General features: G+C 42.2%; 2 protein-coding genes across 2 annotated transcripts in view; both read left to right on the plus strand.

The window, feature by feature from the left end:
- PKIB (cAMP-dependent protein kinase inhibitor beta) overlaps positions 1-10,607 on the plus strand; it is a 36,705-nt gene extending 26,098 nt beyond the window's left edge. The window contains exons 2-3 of the mRNA XM_083608716.1: positions 7,642-7,819; positions 8,756-10,607. Coding sequence (XP_083464842.1) covers positions 7,672-7,819; positions 8,756-8,841 — 234 coding nt within the window. The 5' untranslated portion in view covers positions 7,642-7,671 and the 3' untranslated portion in view covers positions 8,842-10,607. The remainder of the gene's footprint in view (positions 1-7,641; positions 7,820-8,755) is intronic.
- A 5,105-nt stretch (positions 10,608-15,712) lies between these two features.
- On the plus strand, positions 15,713-19,990 carry FABP7 (fatty acid binding protein 7). Its single transcript, XM_083606297.1, has 4 exons — positions 15,713-15,917; positions 17,365-17,537; positions 18,773-18,874; positions 19,751-19,990. Exons 1-4 carry the CDS (start codon positions 15,845-15,847, stop codon positions 19,799-19,801), a joined length of 399 nt encoding a protein of 132 aa, XP_083462423.1. The 5' UTR covers positions 15,713-15,844; the 3' UTR covers positions 19,802-19,990.
- The last annotated feature ends 3,736 nt before the right edge of the window (positions 19,991-23,726 follow it).

A 23,726-nucleotide genomic window follows, 5' to 3' on the forward strand; every position in this document is an offset into this window, starting at 1 on the left:
TACCAGTGTTTTCAGAGGAGACATGGAACTGAGGCAAGAACAGATTGTGAAAAATCTCCTTGACCCTTTGGTTAGAAGCCGAAAGTTATGAGAGTGGGGAAAAGCAGGAGTTCAAGCAAGTCTGGCTTAGTGAGAGGCCAGGGGCCCATGTGGCAGTCCAGTTCTGGTGAACGCAGATCAGAGTTCAAAGAACCAGAGGCAGGTGATTAAGGCAAAGGTGGACCTGTGCTTGGGATCCAGGGCGAGGTGAGAGAAGACTGTTCAGCAACTTCTTCCAAGAGTTATTTCCTTAGACTGGAGATATGGGGAGGGGAGAATGTAGAGACCAGAATCTATCAGGAGATCTCTGGGTGGTTTGCAGCAGGTGACTAAGGGTTTGACTCCCAGTTGCTTTAACAGTAGAAACCACCTCCACCTTCCCTTCAAGTTAGGCTGCAGAAACGAAGAAAGCTTGGAGAGGAAACCAAGAATGTATGTTTGCATGGTAGAATAGCATGCCCAGTTATGGTGCTGGAAGCATATTCATGGGCTATGATGCCTGGTAGCACATGGGCAGGTTGTGCAAGCTTTTGAGCACCAGAACAGAGAGCTGCACTGAGGAAGACTTTTTGTGAATATAAGGCTAATATTATCTGGGCCAAGAACCAAGCAGGGGTCTTAGAGTTAAACTCCACATACTAATTGAACAAATCAGTTCATTGTCTGCGGTGCGTCTGAATTTCCCACTATGCAATAGAATGGTAAAGATAGCATAGACATGAACTGTCTCCTCCGTCTCCATTTTTTCCACCGAGCTTTGGTTTTCCTAGTTCTTTCTGCATTTTGTATTTTAACTATACATGAAAAATAAATGAGGACTGTCTCCCAAACGGATCCAAGGATAGCTACTGGTGCAACAAAAGCCGCTCAAGAATATGCTAATTTATGAAAATAAATGAGGTTGCTTTGCTGACAGGCTGTGAGGCAATACTTGATTTAAGGAAGTTATAGAAGTTGAGTTTTAGAAGCAGATAATTTGACAGCCTTAGCAATTAGTGTATTTTATTCATTCATTCATTCATTCTCCATTTTCAGAAGAGAAGCAAAACCTGTTTTTTGCCAGAATGCTAAGGTTGCCACTACGTCTTTGGCTGTTTTCATACTGCTGTTTGCTGTAGACCCAATGCCTTTCCATTTCCCCCCTTTTTTTTAGGTGGGGCAAATGGTCCAAAAAGGGGACACATTCTTATGTTCTTGGCAAAAAGGGTGTAGATTTGTCTGTAACTTATTTTTCTCAGCAGATGTCCTTCAAGATGCTTGCTGCACAACTCCAGTCCGTATATCAAAGTAGCAGTGTTGTATTACTGAAGGATTTACTGATTATGCAGATCTCCCTTCCCACTTTTCCTTCCTCCTGTTATTAAAGGAAATAAAATGCCATGTAATGAAAACCAACCCATCTAAGCACAGCTGCATATTAGTAATATGAGAAATCAGTTTGGAGCACTATGCAATGGACCTGACAGAAAAGGTGTTAAAAGGTCACAGGTATCTAGGTGGAAAAAGCAAGAGCTTAATATCCAGACACTAAGCAATTACTGTACCATTTGTTACCACAGATTGAGTTGGGTTGGTTATGCTTCATACTAGCAAGCCACGGTTTAGCTAGTCCTGAAATGGCATCGTGGTTTGTTTCTTCCCAAGAAGCCTTCGTCTTCTGTTTGTGGTTTGTTTGGAAGAAATGAACTTTGAGCCTAGGCTGTATGCCAAACTTTTGCTTGTTTCCTTCCCTGAGTGGCCCAGTCAGGAACAGGTGCAAGCCACGCACTCATGCACATCAAGCTGTTGTTGAAAAGAAAGTATAATGTGTGCAAATTGGGTCATTTTTGTTTTATCAGTAAGCCTTGCAGCCAGCATTTTCTGGAAAGGAACATACAAATAGGCTGTCAGGAAACCTGTAGGTGTAATTAAGAGGGCTCTTATCTGCATTGTAGAAAGTGAAGTTATAGGGAAGGAAAACAACACTGACAAGTTAATTTGAAAGAAACATAGGGACAATGCATGTGTAGCGATGGAGGTGCAATTCACTGCAAGTGCTAGGACATGATCTGAAGGGATAGCCAAGGATGAAATAAAGGTTGAGAAGGGAGGTGAAAAGCAACACTATCAATTTAGCAGGAAGTGGGCAGGACTGCATTGGCCCTTTGCATCCAATCATACGGCCCTACTAAATGCCTGACACAAACCTTGCACCAGCTGTAAACCCCTTTTAGATGTAAGCAGCTGCCTGGATCTGCCTTGTCTCTTGCACACTGCACTGCTATAGTTTTCACTGGCTCCCCAGAATTATCCAGATGCCAGTATATATGTGTGCGTGTGTTCTAGCTATCTGGAGATTTTAAAACTTCAATTACCAGGTTCTGGATAGAAAACAGAGTCAGAATGAGCTTTCTTTGAGGATGAGTTGCATTTCAAATCCAATTTTATGCTGAGTCACCCTTGTGCTAGTCAGATTTCTATTCGTAATTTCATTTAATTCATTAAAGCAGGAAAACATTATGGAGATGACGCTTGGAGATTTATATTAGAAGAGTACATAAAGTGTTAACATTATAGCTACCATGCATTAAAAAAAGGAAAAAAAAGACATTTAGTAGAGAGCTATGGACAGTGGCAACAGAAGCCAATAAGGGAGTGAGGTCTACTCAGGGAAGGGCCCCATGAAGGCATCTCGCCCAAAGACCCTCAAGAGCCTGGAGGTCACACTGACTTCAACCAGCCTGTTATAAGATTTTTATTCCAGAGCCTGTGTGTGTGCTGCAGTGCCGATTAGTGAAATGGCTGCCTTGAAGCACTTCTCTGTTTCTTTTTCCACCAAGTAGAGAGAATTCTGCTAGCATTCTGCTGAGGAACCTCAGACCAGGGCCCAAATGTGTGTGCCCCAGGGAAAGACGTTTTTAATGTTGCACCAGCTAACTAGAGTGCACAGCTCTTTTCTTAGAAACTACTAGGGAGGGTAAGTGGGCCTATTTGTGTTTTAGTTATGTATTTTACAGTTATACCTCACCTTTGTTCCAAGGAGCAAAAGGTGATGGACATGGTTTTCCTTCTCCCCATTATATCCTCACAACAACCCTGTGAAGGCAGGTAAGGTTGGGAGACAGTGGCTAGCCCAGTGTTTCTCAGACTTGTAATCCAACAACAGCTGGAGATCCAACTCCCAACATCTCTGGCCACTGGTCCCGCTAGCTAGGGAAGATGGGAGTTGTAATCCAATAACAGCTGGAGACCTGAGTCTGAAAAACACTGGCCCAGCCTAAGGTGACCCAGTGAGCTTCATGACTGAGTGGGAACTAGAATCCCGGTCTCCCAGGTCTCATGGAATCATGGAAATGTAGAGTTAGAAGAGTCTTGGCTAAATACAGGAATCCCAACTAAAGAATCACTGGCAGATGGCCATTCAGCCTGTGTTCCAATGAAGGACGGTCCATCACCTTCTGAGGTAGCCTGTTCCAAACAGCTCTTGCCATCGAAAAATTCTTAATAACATTTATTCTGAATCTCTTTTCTTGCAATTTGGATCCATTGGTTCGGGTCCTACCTGCCACAGCAGCAGGAAACAAGTTTGTTCCATCTTCCTCATGACAGCTCTTCATATCTTTGAAGGGGTTTCCTTTGTCAATCAGCCTTCCCCAACTTGAAGGCCCCCAGTCATTAGAGGGAACCAGACTAGGGACACTTGGCAGTTCAATACTAGCCACTATACCAGACTGTCTCTTCTGTTTATAAACAGGAGTAGATAACCTGCAGGTGCCAGTTATTTTTCTATATTTATTATGAGCTATGGGATTTTAAATATATTACATTTATAAAACACTCATATACAGTGGTACCTCGGATTAGAGACGCTTCAGGGTACAGAAGCTTCAGGTTACAGACTCCGCTAACCCAGAAATAGTACCTCGGGTTAAGAACTTTGCTTCAGGATGAGAACAGAAATTGTGCTCCGGCGGCACGGCAGCAGCGGGAGGCCCCATTAGCTAAAGTGGTGCTTCAGGTTAAGAACAGTTTCAGGTTAAGAACGGACCTCCGGAATGAATTAAGTACTTAACCCGAGGTACCACTGTAAATTGTTCTTCTGCGATTTGATTTTGAATGTATGCAAGAACGATCCTTTAAGCTATGCTGAGAACCCACCCCCAAACAAGAAATCTGAACCGTTGCCTCAATCCAGACCTTAGCACATCTCAGCATTGTCTTATCTTTAAAAGGACAGAATTTACGTCATCTTTGCAGCTAACTGAGAGTGTTTCAAAAGGGACAATCTAAAAACAGCAAGTAGCAATGTGTTTTTCTTCTCCTTTCAGCACCCTGTGTGGAGTGGAGGCAATTGAGCTTTATAACAATTCCCAAGGAACTGTTTCCTTTCCTGGGTGAACTATTAAGTGTGCATTTGTATCCATCTCTCCCAGCAGCACTCTGCACTTGCGTGTATGAGCCTTGCGTTCAGAGGGGAATAATAGCGGAGGAGAGGGAAACAAAGGACCACGTATGTCAGAACTTCCTCGTAACAGAGGGTGTGAGATGGGCACATACATTAAAATATTCCATGGACAAACTCTTCACTCCCATCCACGATGAACCATGTTTGAACCTGAGATAAACTACTGTGATGGTGCTTTGAGAGATCTGTGTTCTTTTTGTTACTTGCTTGAAGTGAATTCTGTGAATCATTTCCCACAATTAAGCTGGCAGTGAGGATAAGCTGCTGACATAGTCCAAATAAAGAATAAGCAATCTCACTCCCTTTCTTGTATCCCTGCAGGAAAATTTGTGCCACATCTGGGCGAACTGTGCTTGCATTTTTTTTATGCTTTAGTTAATAACCATCTTGGAATGAATCATTAGTGACAGTTGGAGCAGATGCGGTAATATTGACATGTTTATCTTGATCAGGTTTCAGAAGTTTTATTTTACATATTCCCTTGAGGGATAAACACCAGACAGGCAAGCCCTGCTCATTTTTAAGCTCACACTGGGTCTGATACTTGGCAAAAGAGAAATGTCTTTATGATGACTGGAAGCTTCCGGAAAGATGGATAACTCTTTCAGCTGGAAGTGAATTCTTGAGCCATATTTTTATGGCTCAGAACTTGGCAGTGAAAATCTTAGTTTTTGTTTTTTACTTGAAGGCATGCTCTGATGTGTACCAAAGGTTTACAGTGCCAAAGACAATTAGAAAGCACTTATTTATACAGTGGTACCTCTGGTTAAGAACTTAATTCTGTTCTTAACCTGAAACTGTTCTTAACCTGTGGCACCACTTTAGCTAATGGGGCCTACTGTTGCTGCCGCACCGCCAGAGCACGATTTCTGTTCTCATCCTGAAGCAAAGTTCTTAACCCAAGGTAATATTTCTGGGTTAGCGGAGTCTGTAACCTGAAGCGTCTGTAACCCGAGGTACCACTGTATGTGAATTAATTGGTTGATGGCTTTAAAACACAATCTTCTACATGTCTACTCAGAACTCAGTAGGGCTTACTCCTAGGTTAAGTGGGTACAAGGTCAGTAACTCAACTGACATGATTTTATAGACCGATTATGCTCAACATAACCCTCCCCCCCTAAAAGTATGCAACAAAAACCACTGAATACCTCTAGGTCTCATACATTTATCTGAACCAAATAAGATAATAGTAAGAGCCCTGTAGCTGCCTACAGGATTGCAGCCAAAGTCTGTAGTGTTTTGCATACAAACCTGGGAGTAATCCCTGTTGAACACCGTGGGACTTGCACCTGAGTCAACATGCATAGGGTTGCTCCAGAAGAGTGTGAACTAACGAGAGCTTGAATCAAGTTGCTTTTATGACTCGTGGCTTGTTTTCAGCTAGATGGAGTATTTTGTTGACATAGTTTTGAGTGCATGACCTCCACTGACCTTACGAAGGCCAGATGACAAAAAATATCTTTTTATAGCTGTGAAGTTCTTGTTGTGACTAGAGCCAGTCCTGTGAAGTAATAGCCATGTGTGTGAAGGAATTCATACAGCACCACCTGCTGCTCCAACTTCAAATCTAGGCGATTCCATATGCAGCTGAGCCCTGTCTTATGTCCTGGTGTGGTCCATGTATCCTAATGTGAGCGAAAGTTTATTCGGTCTGTATGGTTATTTCTCATTTTAAATGAGCCTCAAGCCCGGCTTTTCAACTGGATGCTTCCCCCCCCAGTACAATAATTTTTCATATCAGGGAATTGATCTTAAAGGGTGGCACTTGTTGTAGACTGGGGTGTTGCAATGAGGCCCATCAAATGGAAACTCTGGGCAGGGAGGGAGAGCACTAATCTGAATTTATCACCTTATCCTTCCTGGTCCTAACTCCTCTTATTATGGGTCTTCACATCCAATCTCCCTTTATGGCTGCATTATTCCTGCTTCATGGGGTCAGATCTTCACAACTGCACTTCTGCGCCTGAGCAACCACATCACTGGTTCTGTTATGGGGAAGAGCACTTTGCAAGTTCCCAGCAGCCCCAGGAAAGGCTCTAGAAATAATTGGGGGTGTTCTCCCTTGTAGTTCAGGGGTGTTGAACACCTGTGGCTCATCACTGAACCACTTCCCATGCTGGCTGGGGCTGGTAGGAACTAAAGAGCTGCAGGTCCATCCGTCCCATCCCCCCCATCCCCCGTTGTAGTTACATGATAGCAGAGCAGTACTTCTTTCTAACTTCAAAAATGTGCATCTTGGATTGCAGAGAAAATACATGTTTTTAATGCTAATACAGTGGTACCTCGGGTTAAGTACTTAATTCGTTCTGGAGGTCTGTTCTTAACCGGAAACTGTTCTTAACCTGAAGCACCACTTTAGCTAATGGGGCCTCCTGCTGCTGCTGCTGCACCGCTGGAGCACAATTTCTGTTCTCATCCTGAAGCAAAGTTCTTAACCTGAAGCACTATTTTTGGGTTAGTGGAGTCTGTAACCTGAAGCGTATGTAACCTTAAGCATATGTAACCCTAGGTACCACTGTATTTAAAAAGCTTTTCATATGGTTGTGCAACCAGATCACATTACCATAAAACCGTACTATGAATCCCATTTGTATCTATTTTCTTCAGACGAGAGCCTGCAGCTAGCTCCCAGCCTGTGCCGTACATTTGAAACAAAAGTTTCCATTCTTTCTTCTCTCCCCCCCCCCCCACCCCATATCTTTCAGAATTGTTGGGAAGTTTTCTCTCCAACTTAAAGAAAATCCTCCTCTGAGATAGGACAGTAACGCAGAAAGCTGGTCATCTTCTATTTGGCTGATCAAACTACCCGCAAAATACACAAAACAAAATTGCCTATTCAAAGTTGTGAAAGTCCACAGATGCTTTTCTTTGTACTAGTCATGAATGTGGAGAGTTTTCTATTATGCCTGCTCAGTACTGGTGGTTGAAGAACAAATGGGAAATGGAGAGAAAGGAAAAAGTGGATTCTGAGGGTAGAATTTCAGCATCAGTGTGCTGAACCCCTGACATTTACTAAGGAACAACTGGTTCTGTGCTCCCTTCAGCCAGCTGACATTTGGGTTTTCAAAAGGCGAGCTACCTTCCTCTGGATTACTTTGTTCTCTGACACTAGACTCTTGAAGCTGACAATCTTCTTTTTACTCTGTGTTTTTCAGTCAATGTTGCTATGAGGAAAGAAGTCAGAGATGACTGATGTGGAGCCTGTGGTCACAGATTTTGCAGCCTCTGGACGGGCCGGTCGCCGAAATGCCTTACCAGACATTCTGGGTTCTTCCGCTGGTGCTGGAACATCGGACCTACCACACAAATTAGCTGAGCTCTCAATGTCTGAAGGTAATGCAGACAAAACGATTGAGAACAAGATGTTACCCCTCATTGATGGCCAAGGGTTGTACTATTTCCTAGCTAGTGACTGCCAACTGTACGGGCCTACTGGTACATGCTTGGACTACTGCAATGTGCTCTACGTGGGGTCTTCCTTGAAGGTGACTCAGAAACTACAACTAATCCAGAATGCAGCAGCTAGACTGGTGACTGGGAGTGGCCACCAGAACCATATAACACCAGTCCTAAAGGAGCTACACTGGTTCCCAGTACATTCCCAAGCACAATTCAAAGCGTTGGTGCTGACCTTTAAAGCCCTAAATGGCCTCAGCCCTGTGTATGTGAAGGAGCATCTTCACCACTATCATTCAGCCCAGAAACTGAGGTCCAGCTCCGAGGGCCTTCTGGCAGTTTCCTCGCTGCAAAAAGCAAAGTTACAGGGAACCAGGCAGAGGGCCTCCCATCAGATGTCAAGGAGATAAAGAACAACACAACTTTTAGAAGACATCTGAAGGTGGTCCTGCATTGGGAAGGTTTTAATGTTTGATATTTTATTATGTTTTTATATTTGTTGGAAGCTTCCCAGCATGGCTGGGACAACCCAGCCGGATGGGCAGGGTATAAATAATAATTATTTATTTATTTTGGGTGCCAGAGGAACTCAGGAACTTCTGAAATGTATATCTTCACAACAAAAAAACAGCAACAGGCTACCTTCCATGTAGTATGTAATATATACATGCTTTTTTCCTGCACAATGAAATTAGCATATCATCTCCATCATCCAAAGCTTTATTGTAGAACCTCCCAGATTCTCTGAATTCCGTATGGTCCAGTATTAACATAATCCATTTTTAACTCGGAATTCTCTTCACCAAACCTCCTAACGATCAGAATTTTTGACCAAACTGTTCAGGGTACATCTAACATGTTGTTTCTCTTTAGATGAAGGAGCTGCTGGCGGGGAAACGTCCTCTTCCAACACCACAACGGAAAATCAAGAAACGGAAGGGAAGAGCATGGATTCCTAATATTTGTGAAATGCTTGGTTTGTGGAGATCGCCAACAGATTCCACTCCCAGCTTATGCAAGACTCTGAAATACACAATACTTCAAACAGCTGGCAGACATGAATAAGGAGCTGTTGAAGGTTTTCAGTGGTGTTACTTAATCCATGAAATAACAAGTTATTTGTGTGCTATAGTCCACAGCCAATATCTGCAGAATGCATGTCAAGGTTTTAGATTTGTTTTCAGTCCTGTAACAAAATCAGTGCCAGCATATCCTCTCGGATACAGTGTAAATAATCAAATGCAACAACCACCCAAATACTTGCTGCTGTTAGGCTGATCTCTTGGGGGCTTTTCAGAGGATAAATCCAAAACATTTCTATTTGTGTTTAACGTGAAACATTCCTAGCCCTGATCGAGCGCCGGAGGCGCACTGTACTAATGTAAAAGATGTAGGGTTCACTGTGCTGCAGCAACGGAGCTTGACCAAGGCTTTAAAAAAGAAAGCAGGAAATGAATCCTGGGAGATGGGAGCTTCAGAGTGGAGCAGGAGAGCTCAAACTCCAGAAATAACAATCCATTTCTAAAAGCTGTAAAATGGTAGGGCACTGATGCAGGAAAGGCAGACTTGCCAGTGTGCTTTGTTTTAAGAGGTCCCTAAGAACTCTCCTTGCAGCATTTCTGTAGCCCAGCCAAAAGGAGCACTATCTAAAAATGTAAACAAATGAATAACATGGGAGCGGCCTTATACCAGACCAGATTATTTGCCCATCTAACTCAGTTATTGTCTACATAGACTGGTAGCAGTGTTTATTAGTGTCTCGGGCAGAGATAGGGAGACAATAAATTGTACAACCCCACATTCACACAATGTTTCAGGAATGGGGAATGTTGGGCAGGCACCATGGGGACAATCTAGTAGGTGCCCATGGCGCTCATGCAAGCACAATTCACACAACAGCCATTGGCTGATGGGAGCTGTGTTCCACACAGCCGTCACCATGGCAATGGGCTGCTCTGAGTACCACATTTTCCTGGCCAGAGAATACAGAGTGTTCAGAACATGGAAGTATCTCTGAATCGTACGAAAGGTCTCTGGATCCCTTGTAACAATGGCACAAGTGTTGTGCTACTATCTGGAAAGCCCCTCCTTTCTTCATTTCTAAGGTAACCTTTTCTCTCTTCCCCCAGCCCTATCATTTTTTTAATTTCTCCAGAATCCGAGGCTATATTAAGCCGTTTATTTTTGACATAGTAGGCTGTCTAATCTTTGGAGGAAATGGAATGCCACCTGTCAATAACCCCAGGATACCCTTTTGAAGTTTGGACTCTAGAGATGTCCTGGTATACAGAGGAAAATGAAAAACACTCTTTCCTCACTCCTTCAAAATGTCACAAGGCACTGAGATCACTTAGGATTTTAAAATCCTTTTGAGAGCATTCTGCGCTGCCCTTTCTCAAATCTGACTTATTCAGTGATCTCAACCTTCTGTGTATCCATAAGTTTCTAAAGTGAACTAGTGGCATTTGTAATTGATTTAAACTTTTATTTCATTTCAGCATGAAAAATGAAATTGGTTATCTCTTCATTTGGTCTTTGTCTTTTGTCACTCGTGTCTTCACAAGACCCAGGGACGCAAACTTTTCACTTGAGTTAGGATGTGGGTTTATTGGCTCATAACTGATCCTGTTAAAATCAACATTCAAAGCATTTTCTTTCAATATATATTTTGCCTGTACCAAAGGATTGATTCACGTTTTATAATAAAGGTTGTATTTAAAATAAACTGCATATGTTATTTGTACAGCAATTCAAGAGCACACTTGTATGAATTCTTGCACCCATAGCAGTATATTTTTGGATGGGGTACCATCCAACTTTGTTATTTGCTCTGGCATCAAAAGTTGTTGTTGGCATCCATCTGTCTTGGGAGACAATGGAAGAGTGTACCTTTAGGGGTAAAGTCAAACCATTGGAGAGTTACAGCACCTGCTGTGGCTGTAGAAACCAATACGGGAGAGACATGTTTTATTGCAGGTGGGGCAGATGAAGGCATCCAGTTCCGCTGTTACAGATGTTTCTTCTCTCTGCAATCCTCCCAGCAGTCATTCCTCCTCTGTTCACTGCTGTGGATACACAACCTGACTATCTGTCTCCAGGCACTGCCAAAGATGCCTTGGGTAATGAGTTGCAAAATGTAGTGGGTTGTACAGTTGTGCCAATAATTGCCTTCATTACCACATGCCATGCATCAGCATCATACAGAACTATCATGTAATACAGAAATTAGAAACGGGCAAGATGATCCCCATCCTTCCTTGCCAAGAATTGACCCAAGCGGAAGTTTGGCTATCAGCTAGAAAAAATAATGTATACATCAGATACCTAGCAATTGCTTGTTATTATAGGCCTTGCAAGTGACAAGTCAGCAAAGCAGAATTTTCTCCCTTGTTAGGAACACAGGAAATGGCCTCAGGATCAGTCAGATCATTGGTTCATCTACTGTAGCTCAGTATTGTTCTGTGGCATCATTTGACTGCACCCAGGCTGGGTTCTGCTAGCCAGTCTCTTGATAAGAAGATTGCATGCAGCGCCAGCATACCTGGGTCTCTGCTGCAAACAACATTCTGTGATAGGAAAATGGGTTTCTCCTCCCGTCTATTTCACACCACAGATGCTGCATTCATCCTCCTATGCTCCACGGCAAGTCTGTAGCAGTTTGTACCAAATGTTGTGGCCTGCCTCTGGGCAGGATTCAGCTGAGTTGTGCGCATGGAAAAAAGCCTGCTTGCGCAATGGGACTTTCTCCCCCTCTTCCCTCCTGTGTGCCCCCCAAGTCTATTCTGGAGGGTTGAGGGGTAAACCAGAACAAGTTTAGGGGAAACTCAGGGAACAGAGGAGGGGAAAGTCTCATTGTGCAAGCGAACCTCATTCCATGTGCACATATCCCACTTGGTACTACACTGTGTTCCACCCAGTGCTGGGTTGACATATAAGCTAAACAAGCTATAGCTTAGGGCCCCACTCTCTTGGGGGCCCCCAAAAAAATTAAAGGAAAAAACTGGATGTACATTTCCAAAATATAAGATAAAGATAAAATAAAATAAAACATACAGCAACAGTGTTTTATGTTGTATAGGCTCCTATTTGTTATGTACAAATGGCTCTAGATACCTATTAGGTCCATAAATTACCATATAGCATATATTCAACACAAGCAACAGTGACAATTTGTTGTTGACAAAGGACAGCTGGACGTATAAAGGGCCCCATTACCTTCAGTAGCTTAGGGCCTCAGCAAACCTAAACCCAGCCCTGGTTCCACCCCACTGAGTCCCACATTTTGGGGAGGGGGGTAATTGAAATGTTTGATAGTGGTAGATACTACAGTATTCTGATAATGCTTTCCTACAGGTAAAGGTAAATGCTTTCCTACAATTCACTTAGAAAGGTCACATTTCCTCATCACATGCAAGTCAATCATGTGCTGGCTGACAGTGATTCTGCATCTATTTTCCAAAGCTAAATATGATGAACTGGAGTGTACGTATATGTTACCTTAATGTTGCAAAATATGAAAACCATTCTGCAAAGTCTTCTACCCTTTTACTTGTTTCCAAAGTTCTTTACAAGCTGCAAAGTTCCAAGATAAGGTGAATGGGCCACAAAGAACAGGCAAAGTTGTTATTGCTTGCTGCAAGCAGTAGATGGCACTCTGCACCCATTTGAAGTGAAGCATGCTACCATTCAATGTCCTGCAGCCTAAGCTGTTCCAGGCCTTCAGCTCAATAAGGCTTGTGCTAGCTGAACTTTTGAGGAACAGAAACTGTCTTGGACACGGATTTTCCTCTCTGCACAGTACTTCCAAACACACAGAAACTCCTATGCAAACTGCATTATTGTTTGGTGATAGTCGTAGACTAGCAATGCACTTCACACTATTGAGCTGTGGAGAACACATGCTAAGCAGCTAGAATATATTAATACATTTTTATGATACCTCCCACATTGGTCTCAAGGGAGTGTACAAAAGTTTTAAAATAATGTAACATTACAACTGTAATGCAGTTTAAAACACAGCTCATAACAGCAGGAGTAAAGGAAAAGCAATGTACTGAAATTATAACAATGTAACAGCAAAGGCTGGGGGGGGGGTCCAAGTAATGTTTTTAGAAGACACTTAAACATCAAGGGTTGTCTGAGCTGGGAGAGAATATGATCTCAAGAGAAAGGGAGCCGCCACATACCATCTCATGCCAGGACACTCTGAGAAGAAGAGGGTATGAGAAAAACTGGATTGAGGGAGCAAAAAGTGTGGGAAGGCAGTGATTTGGAGAAAAATGTCATAAGGGCAGTGGAAAATTGCTGGTGGTGCAAGAAGCTTACTATCCGCATTAAATGGCAGTATGGATGAGCCAAATAGTAATCTAGCCTTCTGAGTCCTTGGAATTTCACCGGGTCCATGGAATTTCACCATCAGATAGCTGTGTACACAGGATTTGATCATTTCTAAACAATTTAGGAGAGCTTATCACAGCGGAAAGATTAAGGCAGATTCCTGCAACTATTTGTCTCTTGAGAAATTTCCATTATGGCCCTGGTTCTATCAAAAAGGATGCTTTCAAATGGTGGACGTGCTTAGATAGGAAGGAGATACAGAGCCATGCCCCTTTTTGAGCATTCAATGGGTGGGGGAGAAATGAAACCAACCCCAAAGTTGGCCACCTAACCGTAAGGTCATAGGAGTGCTGTGAGCTCCTCCTGGGATTGCCCCCCAATATTTCTCCAATGAAAATAGGGACGTCCTAAGGAAAAGTGGGACATTCCTGGATCAGATCAGAAACCATGACAGCTTCTGTAAATCCGAGACTGTCCCTGGAAAATAGGGACACCTGGAGGGTCTGTTGCATGTATGCACAGGTATTTAGATTACCGTATTTTTTGCACCATAACACTCACTTTTTTCCTCCTAGAAAGTAAGGGGAAATGTCTGTGCGTGTTATGGAGGAAATGCCTACGGGTGGCATGCCTACGGATTTTCCTCCTCTAAAAACTACGTGCGTGTTATGGTCGGGTGCGTGTTATAGAGCGAAAAATACGGTAAATACTTTGACATTGCCTTTCATTAAAAGTACATCTCAAGGCAATTCACAATACAACAGTAAAAATATAGTAAAAGCAACAAATACCACAGCAACGGGTGAGGGATGCGGGAGAGGGACGCGGGTGGCGCTGTGGGTTAAACCACAGAGCCTAGGACTTGCCGATCAGAAGGTTGGTGGTTTGAATCCCCGCAATGGGGTGAGCTCCCGTTGCTCAGTCCCTGCTCCTGCCAACCTAGCAGTTCGAAAGCACGTCAAAGTGCAAGCAGATAAATAGGTACCACTCCGGTGGGAAGGTAAACGGCGTTTCCATGCGCTGCTCTGGTTCGCCAGAAGCGGCTTAGTCATACTGGCCACATGACCTGGAAGCTGTACGCCGGCTCCCTCATCCAATAAAGCGAGATGAGCTCCGCAACCCCAGAGTCGGCCACGACTGGACCTAATGGTCAGGGGTCCTTTACCTTTATCTTTTACTGCAGCAACAGAATCCTAGTAAATTCAGCATCCTGCACCACAGCATCACCTAGCTTAAAATGTATCAAGTAACTCTGAGGCAGCTGTTCCTGCATAGCAAAAGTGTCGCTCCAGTTCTCTTGATTTCCTTTGGTGATTGGAAGAAGAGGCCATTGGGTTTGTTATCCCTGAATGCCATGTTCGTATGTGCAAAGTATGACAGTGGCGGGAAGCATATACCCTATACTGCCACAGTGGCTATCTACCTAGCAATTTGGGAAGCTGCTTTATCCTGAGTCAGGCCATTAATCCATCCAGCTCAGTATAGTGACTTGCAGTGGCTTTCTAGGATTGCAGACGAGAGACAGTTCTACTGGGAGATGCCGGGGATAAAATCTGGGAGCTTCTGCATGCAAAGGAGATGCTCTGCCACTGAGCTAGGACCTTCCACAAAATTATTGCTACGAACACAGGAAACTGCCTTATAGTCCATCTAACTCAATATTGTCAGCAGTCTTCCAGGGTTTCAGGTGAGGTTCTCACCTAACCCTTCCTTGGAGATACTAAAAGCTGACACCTTTCGAATGCATGTGCTGTATCACTGAACTACAGATTTATTGCATGTTTTCTTGGTGACCCATACTTCTGCACGTAAGGGTGGGGGGAGCAGTCAGTGTTAAGTCACAGATCTTTGGGCCTGAGTCTATTCAGAGTCAGAAAAAATATTTTGTGTGCACTGCATTAAGTGACATTGTTGTAACAATATTTTATACTATATCTCACTTCTTAAATACCCTCCATGTTCCTTGGGGAAACAATGTCGCCTTAGTCAGTGTATATTACCCCACCTATTGATATATTTAATTCCTTCTTGGTATGGGTTGGGGGATTGGAGGGGTGGGCAGATATGCTAATTCTATCTTTCATACTTTCCTCTTTTTAGGGAACAAGGGGTTAATCCCTGGTTTTCTTTGCAAGACAAATAACAGCCCAGTGTCTTTTTAAAATCTTCACCAGCATATAGAGTTTCAGTGGAAACTAATCTGAATGTCTTATTGTGTGGCTCTCCCTTTTGAGGCCGTCACCTCCCTATGCCAAGTTTTCAAACACAACTTAAAAGACCCTCAGACATTTTTACATTCCCCTCACTCACAGAAGAGCCTCTTCTTCTCCCTCCCCTGATTTCCAATCTGAATAGGATGGCTAGTCCAACCAGCTCTGTTGACCCAGTGGCCTGATCCAATCATCTAACAGACTGGAAACCTTCCCCCCCCCCTTTACTCTGCCTCAAAGGAGCAATGAGGAGGCCTGGGTGGAGCCTTCAATTTAAGTTATTTTCGAGTTTGCATGCCTCTTCTCTCAGTAAAGAAGGGGCTGAGCTGGAGTGAAGGTGCAAGATTCTAACACAGGAATAGTAACACCTGCTCTCGCACCAGCAGTTGTCTATCCCTCTCATTCAACAGCTAAAATGGTCGAGGCATTCTGTGCTACCTGGAAGCTGATTGACAGCCAGAACTTTGATGAGTACATGAAGGCACTGGGTATGTAGAAGTAACTGCTTAACTGCTTAAGCCAGGTCATCCTAGGTAATCTACTCATGCAGTTTGTGACTGTTTCTTCTTTAGCACAGTTATAGAGTGTGGGATTTTGCAGCGTGCTAACCCATTATAGTGATGTAAGTCTTGTGATACTGACCGAAAAATGATTTTAATATTTTAAATAAGCATGCATTGCCACAGGGGAGATGAACTATGTTCTGTAATTTAGACCGGTATGAACTAATCCACAAATGCTTGAATTTAAATACTGGTAAATGCTGTTTGCAAGTCTAAATATGCTTGTGAAGAAGTAAGTCTGAATGAACTAAGACTGAGATTCTAAGCATGTATGGTTGGAAGTGCACTTATATTTATTAAATCAAGTGGATTTGCTTCAAATAAAATATAGTTAGGATTGGGGTGTAAATGTACATAGATATTGCTAGCATCATTTGAATGAATGTTACTCCCAAGTAAATATTTTCAGGAATCTTAGCCTAACAATATGATACCCAAGCACACTTATTAAAAAGTTCCATTGGAAATTAATGGACTAAAATGCTCATCGCAGTAAATATTTGAGCATAATAGAATTGGAAACAAAATTCTCTTTCAGTATAGCTGTTGTGGGAACTGTTTTGTGTGTGAATTAAAAAGCAGCTGAGGGACAATGAGGGTGCACTGGCTCAGCTCTGTAATGGACGGCCCATGCTTTGTGTCGCTTTATTTTTTGTGGAAAATAAATGACATCTGTTGCAGTAGCAAAGGCAAATATAAACCTGGTGCTGATTAGAGCAAAAATGTCATCTATGTGAGCAAAATGCAGCAGTCAGTAGACAAGGTAATGAATTGCATCACTGATGATTCTATATCCTCATTATTGCTTTTCTGTGAGCTAGCTCAAGCGAGAATTGGAAGAGGGGGAAATCTCCATGTGCATAGACAACTATGCAATGAGTTGCAAAGTAGATGACTGAACAGAAAAATAAAATTCATGAGATCTTCTCCTTTGCATGTTGACTCTCATGTAAGTCCCATGTAACTGCACCTAGGATTGCAGACCTAACATTCACATCTTTATTACAATCACTTTATCTTGATTCGGTGTAATCTCTTGCACAATTCTGATTTTGTGAGCAGTCTTGAACAGACCAATGGAATGGTGAGATGTAAATACATAAATAAGCAGAAGGAGATCTAAGTACTTCACTGGGATGGCTTTAAGCCGAGGCTGGATGGCTTGGTGCCACGAGTGCTGTAGTTGCATTCTGCGCTGATTCTACATTGAGCAGGGAACTGGACTGGATGATTGTAAAATTTATTTGTTTCTAGGGGAAACATGTTTTTTTGAATGGGGTGGCAAGACCTCCTCCCCTTTAAACTTCAGAATCCAATATATAAAATAACCCAGTTTCATTATTTTCATTTTAAATTCTTTTAAAAACCTTAGGAGTTGGCTTTGCTACTCGCCAAGTTGGGAATGTGACCAAACCAACTGTGATCATCTGCCAGGAAGGAGGCAAGGTGGTGATCAGAACCCAGAGTACCTTCAAGAACACAGAAATCAGCTTCAACCTGGGAGAAGAATTTGATGAAACTACCGCAGATGACAGGAACTGCAAAGTAAGTAAGAAACAGCTTGAGCTGCCGCAGAGACTTTTTTTTAAAAAAAGCTAATCTTTCAGAATTGACAGGAAGTAAAAGAATACAGATATTTTTTGTCTGTTACTGATGGGAGCACTAAGTAAATTTTAAGCAGGGCTGTTTTTCAGCCAGAACTCGCCAGAACTCAGTTCCAGCACTTCTCAGGTAGGCACCATTGTCATTATAAGAGAACAAGGGAGGTGTTCTTGGTGAGTTCTGGCACCTCTTTTTCAAGAAAAATAACACTGGTTTTAAGGAAGGCATGAAATAAAGAATGATTGATTTGAACTTATTCAGCACATTGAAACCATGAGGTTATAGGGTTTTATTAAATTTTTGGGCCACCTAAGATGACACAAAGCACACCTACTTGGAAGATCTGTTCAAACCAATGAGATCTGGTTCTAAATAAATGCATTCTACTGAATCTAGGGATGTGATCGTATACTTGCCTTTCATCTTTTCCAAGGCCTCTGGGAGTGGCATCACCCCCTTAGCAGAGACCTCTGGGCATGCATGGTAGGCATAGTGTATCTAAAGAACATTCATGACTCCATTATGCATCACCCCATGACTATGTCTCAAATGGTCCAGAATCTGCTGGATAATAATGGGTCCTTGTTCTGTTCCAGAAATGCTTCTGTTCTGATCAGAACCTGTGTTCTTGACTTGAGATCAAACTCCACGTTAGTATTTAGCAATCTGACTTTTAGAGTGAAGGATTTCAACTAAACATTGAATCCATTTACTGGATGATGTTAATCATACCCAGAGAAGACCCACTGAAATCAATGAACTGAAATGTAAGCCTATTGATTTCAGTGAGCCTACACTGAGTATGACTTGGTTGGATGACATCTATTACCATTCACTGAAATGTGTGAATGGTCCCTACACCAGGTCAAATATGAATTCTGGTACAGCTTTATTTGAACCAACTACGCATATAAGAATCAAATTATTTTTTATATATAGTTTGCATTTTATTACCAAGCTGTTTTTAACTGTATTGTTACCAAGTTCATTGATTTGAAATAAATGCTTCTGACTAATAATTCAGAGATTTAAACATATGTTTAATTTATCCATTGATAATCAAGAGATTTTGAAAGCCCTTAACTGTGGCTGGATGGGCTCAGAATGATTTCGATAAACTTAATGACACTTGTCCCATTCTAAACGAAACATCTGGTGTGTGTTCTTTATACTCACAGTCAGTGGTGACCATGGATGGTGATAAGTTAGTTCATGTACAGAAATGGGATGGCAAAGAGACAAACTTCGTTAGAGAAATCAAAGATGGTAAAATGGTCATGGTAAGTAAATAAAGGTTTATTGAGGCTATATATGCTCATGTTGATAACACTATAAGGTATTATGTCTCAAACTTTCTGATAATTCTCCCCCTCTTCTGACCACTTATAAAGAACATGTTTCGCAGAAGTAACATCTGCAGTTCCAATAAACTAAACTATAATGAACATTAAAAAAAACAGTCAAGGTGTAGCCATCTTACTTCTGAGTAGACATGGTTAGGATTGTGCAGCAAATCCTACTTAATGCACTGGGGTTTATTCCTAGCTGAGTAAGATTAGGATTGCAACCTCAGCTGGAAGTTAGTTTGGAATGTTCTAACAATTCCTCTTCCTGCCATCACATATTGGCGGAAAATCCATTACTTTCTTCTTCGGACATCTAATGAGAACTCTCAACATATCATTGAAAGGTCTGTGAAGAGGCTTCTCTTCATTCCTTGGTTTCCCTTGAAATTGCATTTTGTTCCATAGCTTCTTTCAAACCCTAATGGTTTTCAAAACCTGCAGTGGTACATTCTAATGTGAACATCTTCGCCCTTGGTAAAATGGTTCTTGACTCGAACCACATTATGCAATATACTGATGAAATAAATCATAATGCAGTATATTGATAAGGTAATATGCTACGCAGGAGGCCCCTTCTCCTTCCCTGTTTGCACAATTTTTGAACGTAAGAGCTGGCTGGATCAGGCTGGCCCATCTAGTGCACTATCCTGCTCTCACAGTGGCCAACCAGTTGCCTGTGGGAAGCCTGCAAGCAGGTTAATTTTTGCAACAATGGCTTGTTGAAGAATCACAGGATCCACATGGTGCTTTGTGTTATGTTCAAATGGCACATACTGGTCCTAATCACCCCATCTCTCCTTGAATTTGCAGACCCTCACCTTTGGTGATATTGTTGCTGTTCGTCAGTATGAAAAAGCATAGAAATGTCAATCTCTTGTTGGAGTTTGTATGAAGAACTGTCTTCAGACTATCATCTCTGAAATGAGCAATGCTGACATGGAAGGAAAACCAAGTGCTAGTTTGTTTTTTACCTGTATATCATCAAATTGGCAAACTCTTGCTCTGTAAATTGGCAGCAGTAAAACTTTGCAATAAATTTCTGAAATTCTTGCTTGTCTACTTAAGGATTCCAATAATATTTAACACTTCAAACGAAACTGAGACCCAGAGAATCTTCAGGCTTCATACTAATGGTACAGTTCAGTGAAAATAATTTTGGTGGGATAGCCCTTTTATTCAATAGTTGATCACAGGGAGGGACAAACTACATGTTACTCACCCCATTCCATCTGTCTTTAAAACATATACATATTCTCTTACATGAACATCTATATCTTTTCTGTTACTCATACACATGCCAGGTGTGGGATACCTTTGGCCCTCCAAATGTTGCAGGATTACATCTCCCATTATCCCTGGCCTTTGGCCATACCTGATGGGGCTGATGGGAACTGTAGTTCAGCAACATCTGGAGGATCAAAGGCTCTCAATCCCTGTGGCACATGCTTGAATCCCACCTGCAAAATACTGGACACACACAATCCATATTATAAAAGAAAAGAGATTAAATTCCAGTTTCTATTGCCAATATCCCATCTTATCAAACTTCCCTATGGGATTTTATATGTAGTTATACATCCATATACACAGAGGCTACTGTGTTCTGGCCGATGCACCTGGGGAACTTGCAGCCCTCTCCATGATTGTGGCTATTTCTAAAATGCTGCTGTGATTTTGAAAGGTGAGGTCATCGTGTATCACTGCAAGAAGTAATTCGATGGTGTATGAATTTATTGTTCACAACTTCATAAGCTGCAATGATTCTGGATGTTTATAGAATCCCAAAGCTTGTAGCACACACTCTAAGTGGCAGAATTGTAAAATCCAAAGTGTACTCAAAATTGGGTAAATGCTTTATCATGGTGGTGTATATTTAGAGGTCCTTGTCTCTAAAGATCTAACAAGAATAAGAATGGTCCTCTCCAGCATTCTTGACAGGCACCCAAGAGCTGTAGTTATTTCTGCTTAACTAAGGGACGATGAAATAGAGAATCCACGAAACATACAAGAAAGGCACCATATCGATCAATTCATAGTTGTAAGGCATGTGAAAAAGCTAAGTTATGTAGTGAAGCATTTACATGTGTGGTGCGTGGGGAACACAGTTGAATACCCTTTGAGAAGGTAAGTTTAGTTCAGGGAATGCCTATGCTCTTCAGATGTTGCAGGACTACAGCTCCCATCATTCCTCACCATTGGCCATGCTGCTGGGGTTGATGGGAGTCAGAGTCCAACAACATCTGCAGGTCCACAGGCTCAGCACGTTGGTTTAATAATAATAATAATAATAATAATAATAATAATAATAATAATTTATTTTTTGTACCCCGCCCATCTGGCTGGGTTTCCCCAGCCACTCTGGGCGGCTTCCATAGAAACCAAAAATACACTAAATTGATGGTTCCCTCTGCACATTATTAAAAGGTTGGTGTCTGGAGAACACACACTACTTCTGTCAGTACTACAAGGATGCAGTACTGCATTTTCAATGCTTTGGAGAAACATTTTTGATTGGATGGGAAGTTATATTCTTAAAGCCAGTGCTGAGAAGAAATGACCACCCAGTCTAAACAACTCTCTTTGCTATTGGTTCCATCCAGACAGAATCATAAACAGCTTTGGAGACAACTGGACTGAATCTGCTATGGTGGGGAGTGATGAAAGTGTTGAAGTCGAACCTTTTCTTTGTCTTAGGGTTTTAAAATACTCCAGCATTCATCCAAGAATCTTCTGTGCATGGGTGCTGAGCTTGCACTTGAATTGGTTTGGGTCCTTATTCATTAACTGCTACACATTTAAATGTATTTATTTATCCAATTTAACAAGCCAAAGATACTACACTGATTGCAGTGCCCATTTTATATTTTCTTTGCCATCAATTTGAAATATGTGCAGACTATTACTTATTACAGCAGCACATGAGAACCAAAGCAGCTTACACTGCTGACAACTCATTCCATCCTTTTATTTCATCATATACTTGAACTCAGAGCCATCCTATAAAGCGAAAAGTGTTGTGTCTGTAATGAGGCATGCATACTTAACCAGCTTAAATAACAATTGCATGGTTTTCACATTTTTAAAACTTGTTACAGGCCATTAGTGCTACAGCTGGATTACAGTGTTCCCTTATCATCCATGAGCAAGGAAAAGGTCCTTTATTATTTTACTTAACACAAGAAACGTTAGCACCCCATGGGATGCAACAGGAAGTAAAAAGCTCACATTTAAATCAGATAAGTGGTAGCATTGCTTTCAGTTGTAGTGGTGAACATAATCATCTTTCACAAGGCTGATCAGAGATATAGCAACATTTGACACTATTTCTCCCAAAGAACGCTGTAAGTGTTGAACGCATATCTCTCCAATGAAATCATTGTTGCCTACAGCTGCCTTTACAAACACTAGTTTTTCCTCACTGCTGTCATCAGCATCGCTGGAAGAGCAACCAGTACCACTTTCCTCACTCTTTTGTTATAGCAGTGACTGTCTTACATGTGCACAGTATGAGCGTATGAATGAGAGGCTACCTTACATTACTTGCTACAAGCTTTGTCCTCAGTTCTGTAACAAAGTTACAGAACATGCATTTGGCAGGCAGGCCCACCTATGAGACAAGCTGAGGCGACTGCCTCAGACAGCAGGATCCACAGGGACCACAGATCCCGATGTAGAACTTTATTCCCCCTCCTTCACCCTTTCGTCCCTGGTGGGGAGGGAGGAGCCATTTGGTGGTTCGCCTCAGGTGCCAAAATGTCTTGGGCCAACCCTAACATTTGGACAAAAGTCTTGAAGGTGGACAGGTGGGAGAGACCTTTTTAGCCAAAGGACTGCATTCCCTCATGGGTAACCTTCCAGGAGCTGCATGCCAGAGGTGGACAGGGCCAGAGGCAAAACTTAGTAGGTTAACAGATATGACTCTTAATTGTGTACAGTAGGTGTCAGAGGTTTCTACACACCGAGACATACACACACACACGCACACGCACACCACATCCTCCATCTAGGCAAACAAGGGGTGTTATCACAGTTCCAGGCCACATTCCATCCATGCAAAAGCACTCAATGAGATTCAGAGCAGGGCTATTGGAGACCATTGCCATGGGATGTGTGGCTGGGGAGGAGTCCTAAGGGCCATGTAGAGAGGCCTGGAGGGCCAAATCCGGATCTCAGGTCTGAGGTTCCCCATGTCTGCCACAATGGAACATAAGGGGCAGTGTCAGATTTATATATGGATATTATTATTATGCTGTGATGCAGGGGGTGTGATAGGACAAGGGTCTGGTGAGCATTGTGACCAGCACAGTGCAATGGGTAAGCTTTGGAGATGCATCTTGGAGATGTCTGCTTTTTTTATATACTTTTTAAAATTTTATTTTGGGGTTGTGTATTTTCACCTCCCCTGCAGGGCTGAGCAGCTCTAGGATATAGCAGCTGTCCACTTGCATAGCTATAGTGTACTTCTACAATCCAGTATAATTGGTGCACACTAAGGTTGCTCTTAATTATAAGTAGAAATCATTCAATCCTACTGGCATGCAACATGTCTTTCTTCATGTACTTAGTAATTAAAACTGAGTTATGACCCAGATGTTCAAGACCACACTTTTATTATACACTCTTTGAGGCTTTAGGGAAACCACAGTCTCTCTGCTTCAGCCCCACAACTGTAATATAGGGATAATAGTGAGTTACCTTTCAGGGTTGTTGTAAGGATTACTGAGATAATGTGAACTGCTGTCAAAATTCTATAGAGCTACATAGAATACTAGGTAAAAAGGTAAGT

This window comes from Podarcis filfolensis (genome assembly GCF_964270895.1).
Source record: "Podarcis filfolensis genome assembly, chromosome: 3".
NCBI lineage: Eukaryota > Metazoa > Chordata > Lepidosauria > Squamata > Lacertidae > Podarcis > Podarcis filfolensis.

Bases quoted from the DNA above. Each gene is read 5' to 3' on its own strand.
- FABP7 (XM_083606297.1), top strand. From the start codon at position 15,845: ATGGTCGAGGCATTCTGTGCTACCTGGAAGCTGATTGACAGCCAGAAC. The intron at 17,538-18,772 runs GTAAGTAAGAAA...TTATACTCACAG, and splicing joins CAGATGACAGGAACTGCAAA to TCAGTGGTGACCATGGATGG. The intron at 18,875-19,750 runs GTAAGTAAATAA...TTGAATTTGCAG, and splicing joins AAGATGGTAAAATGGTCATG to ACCCTCACCTTTGGTGATAT.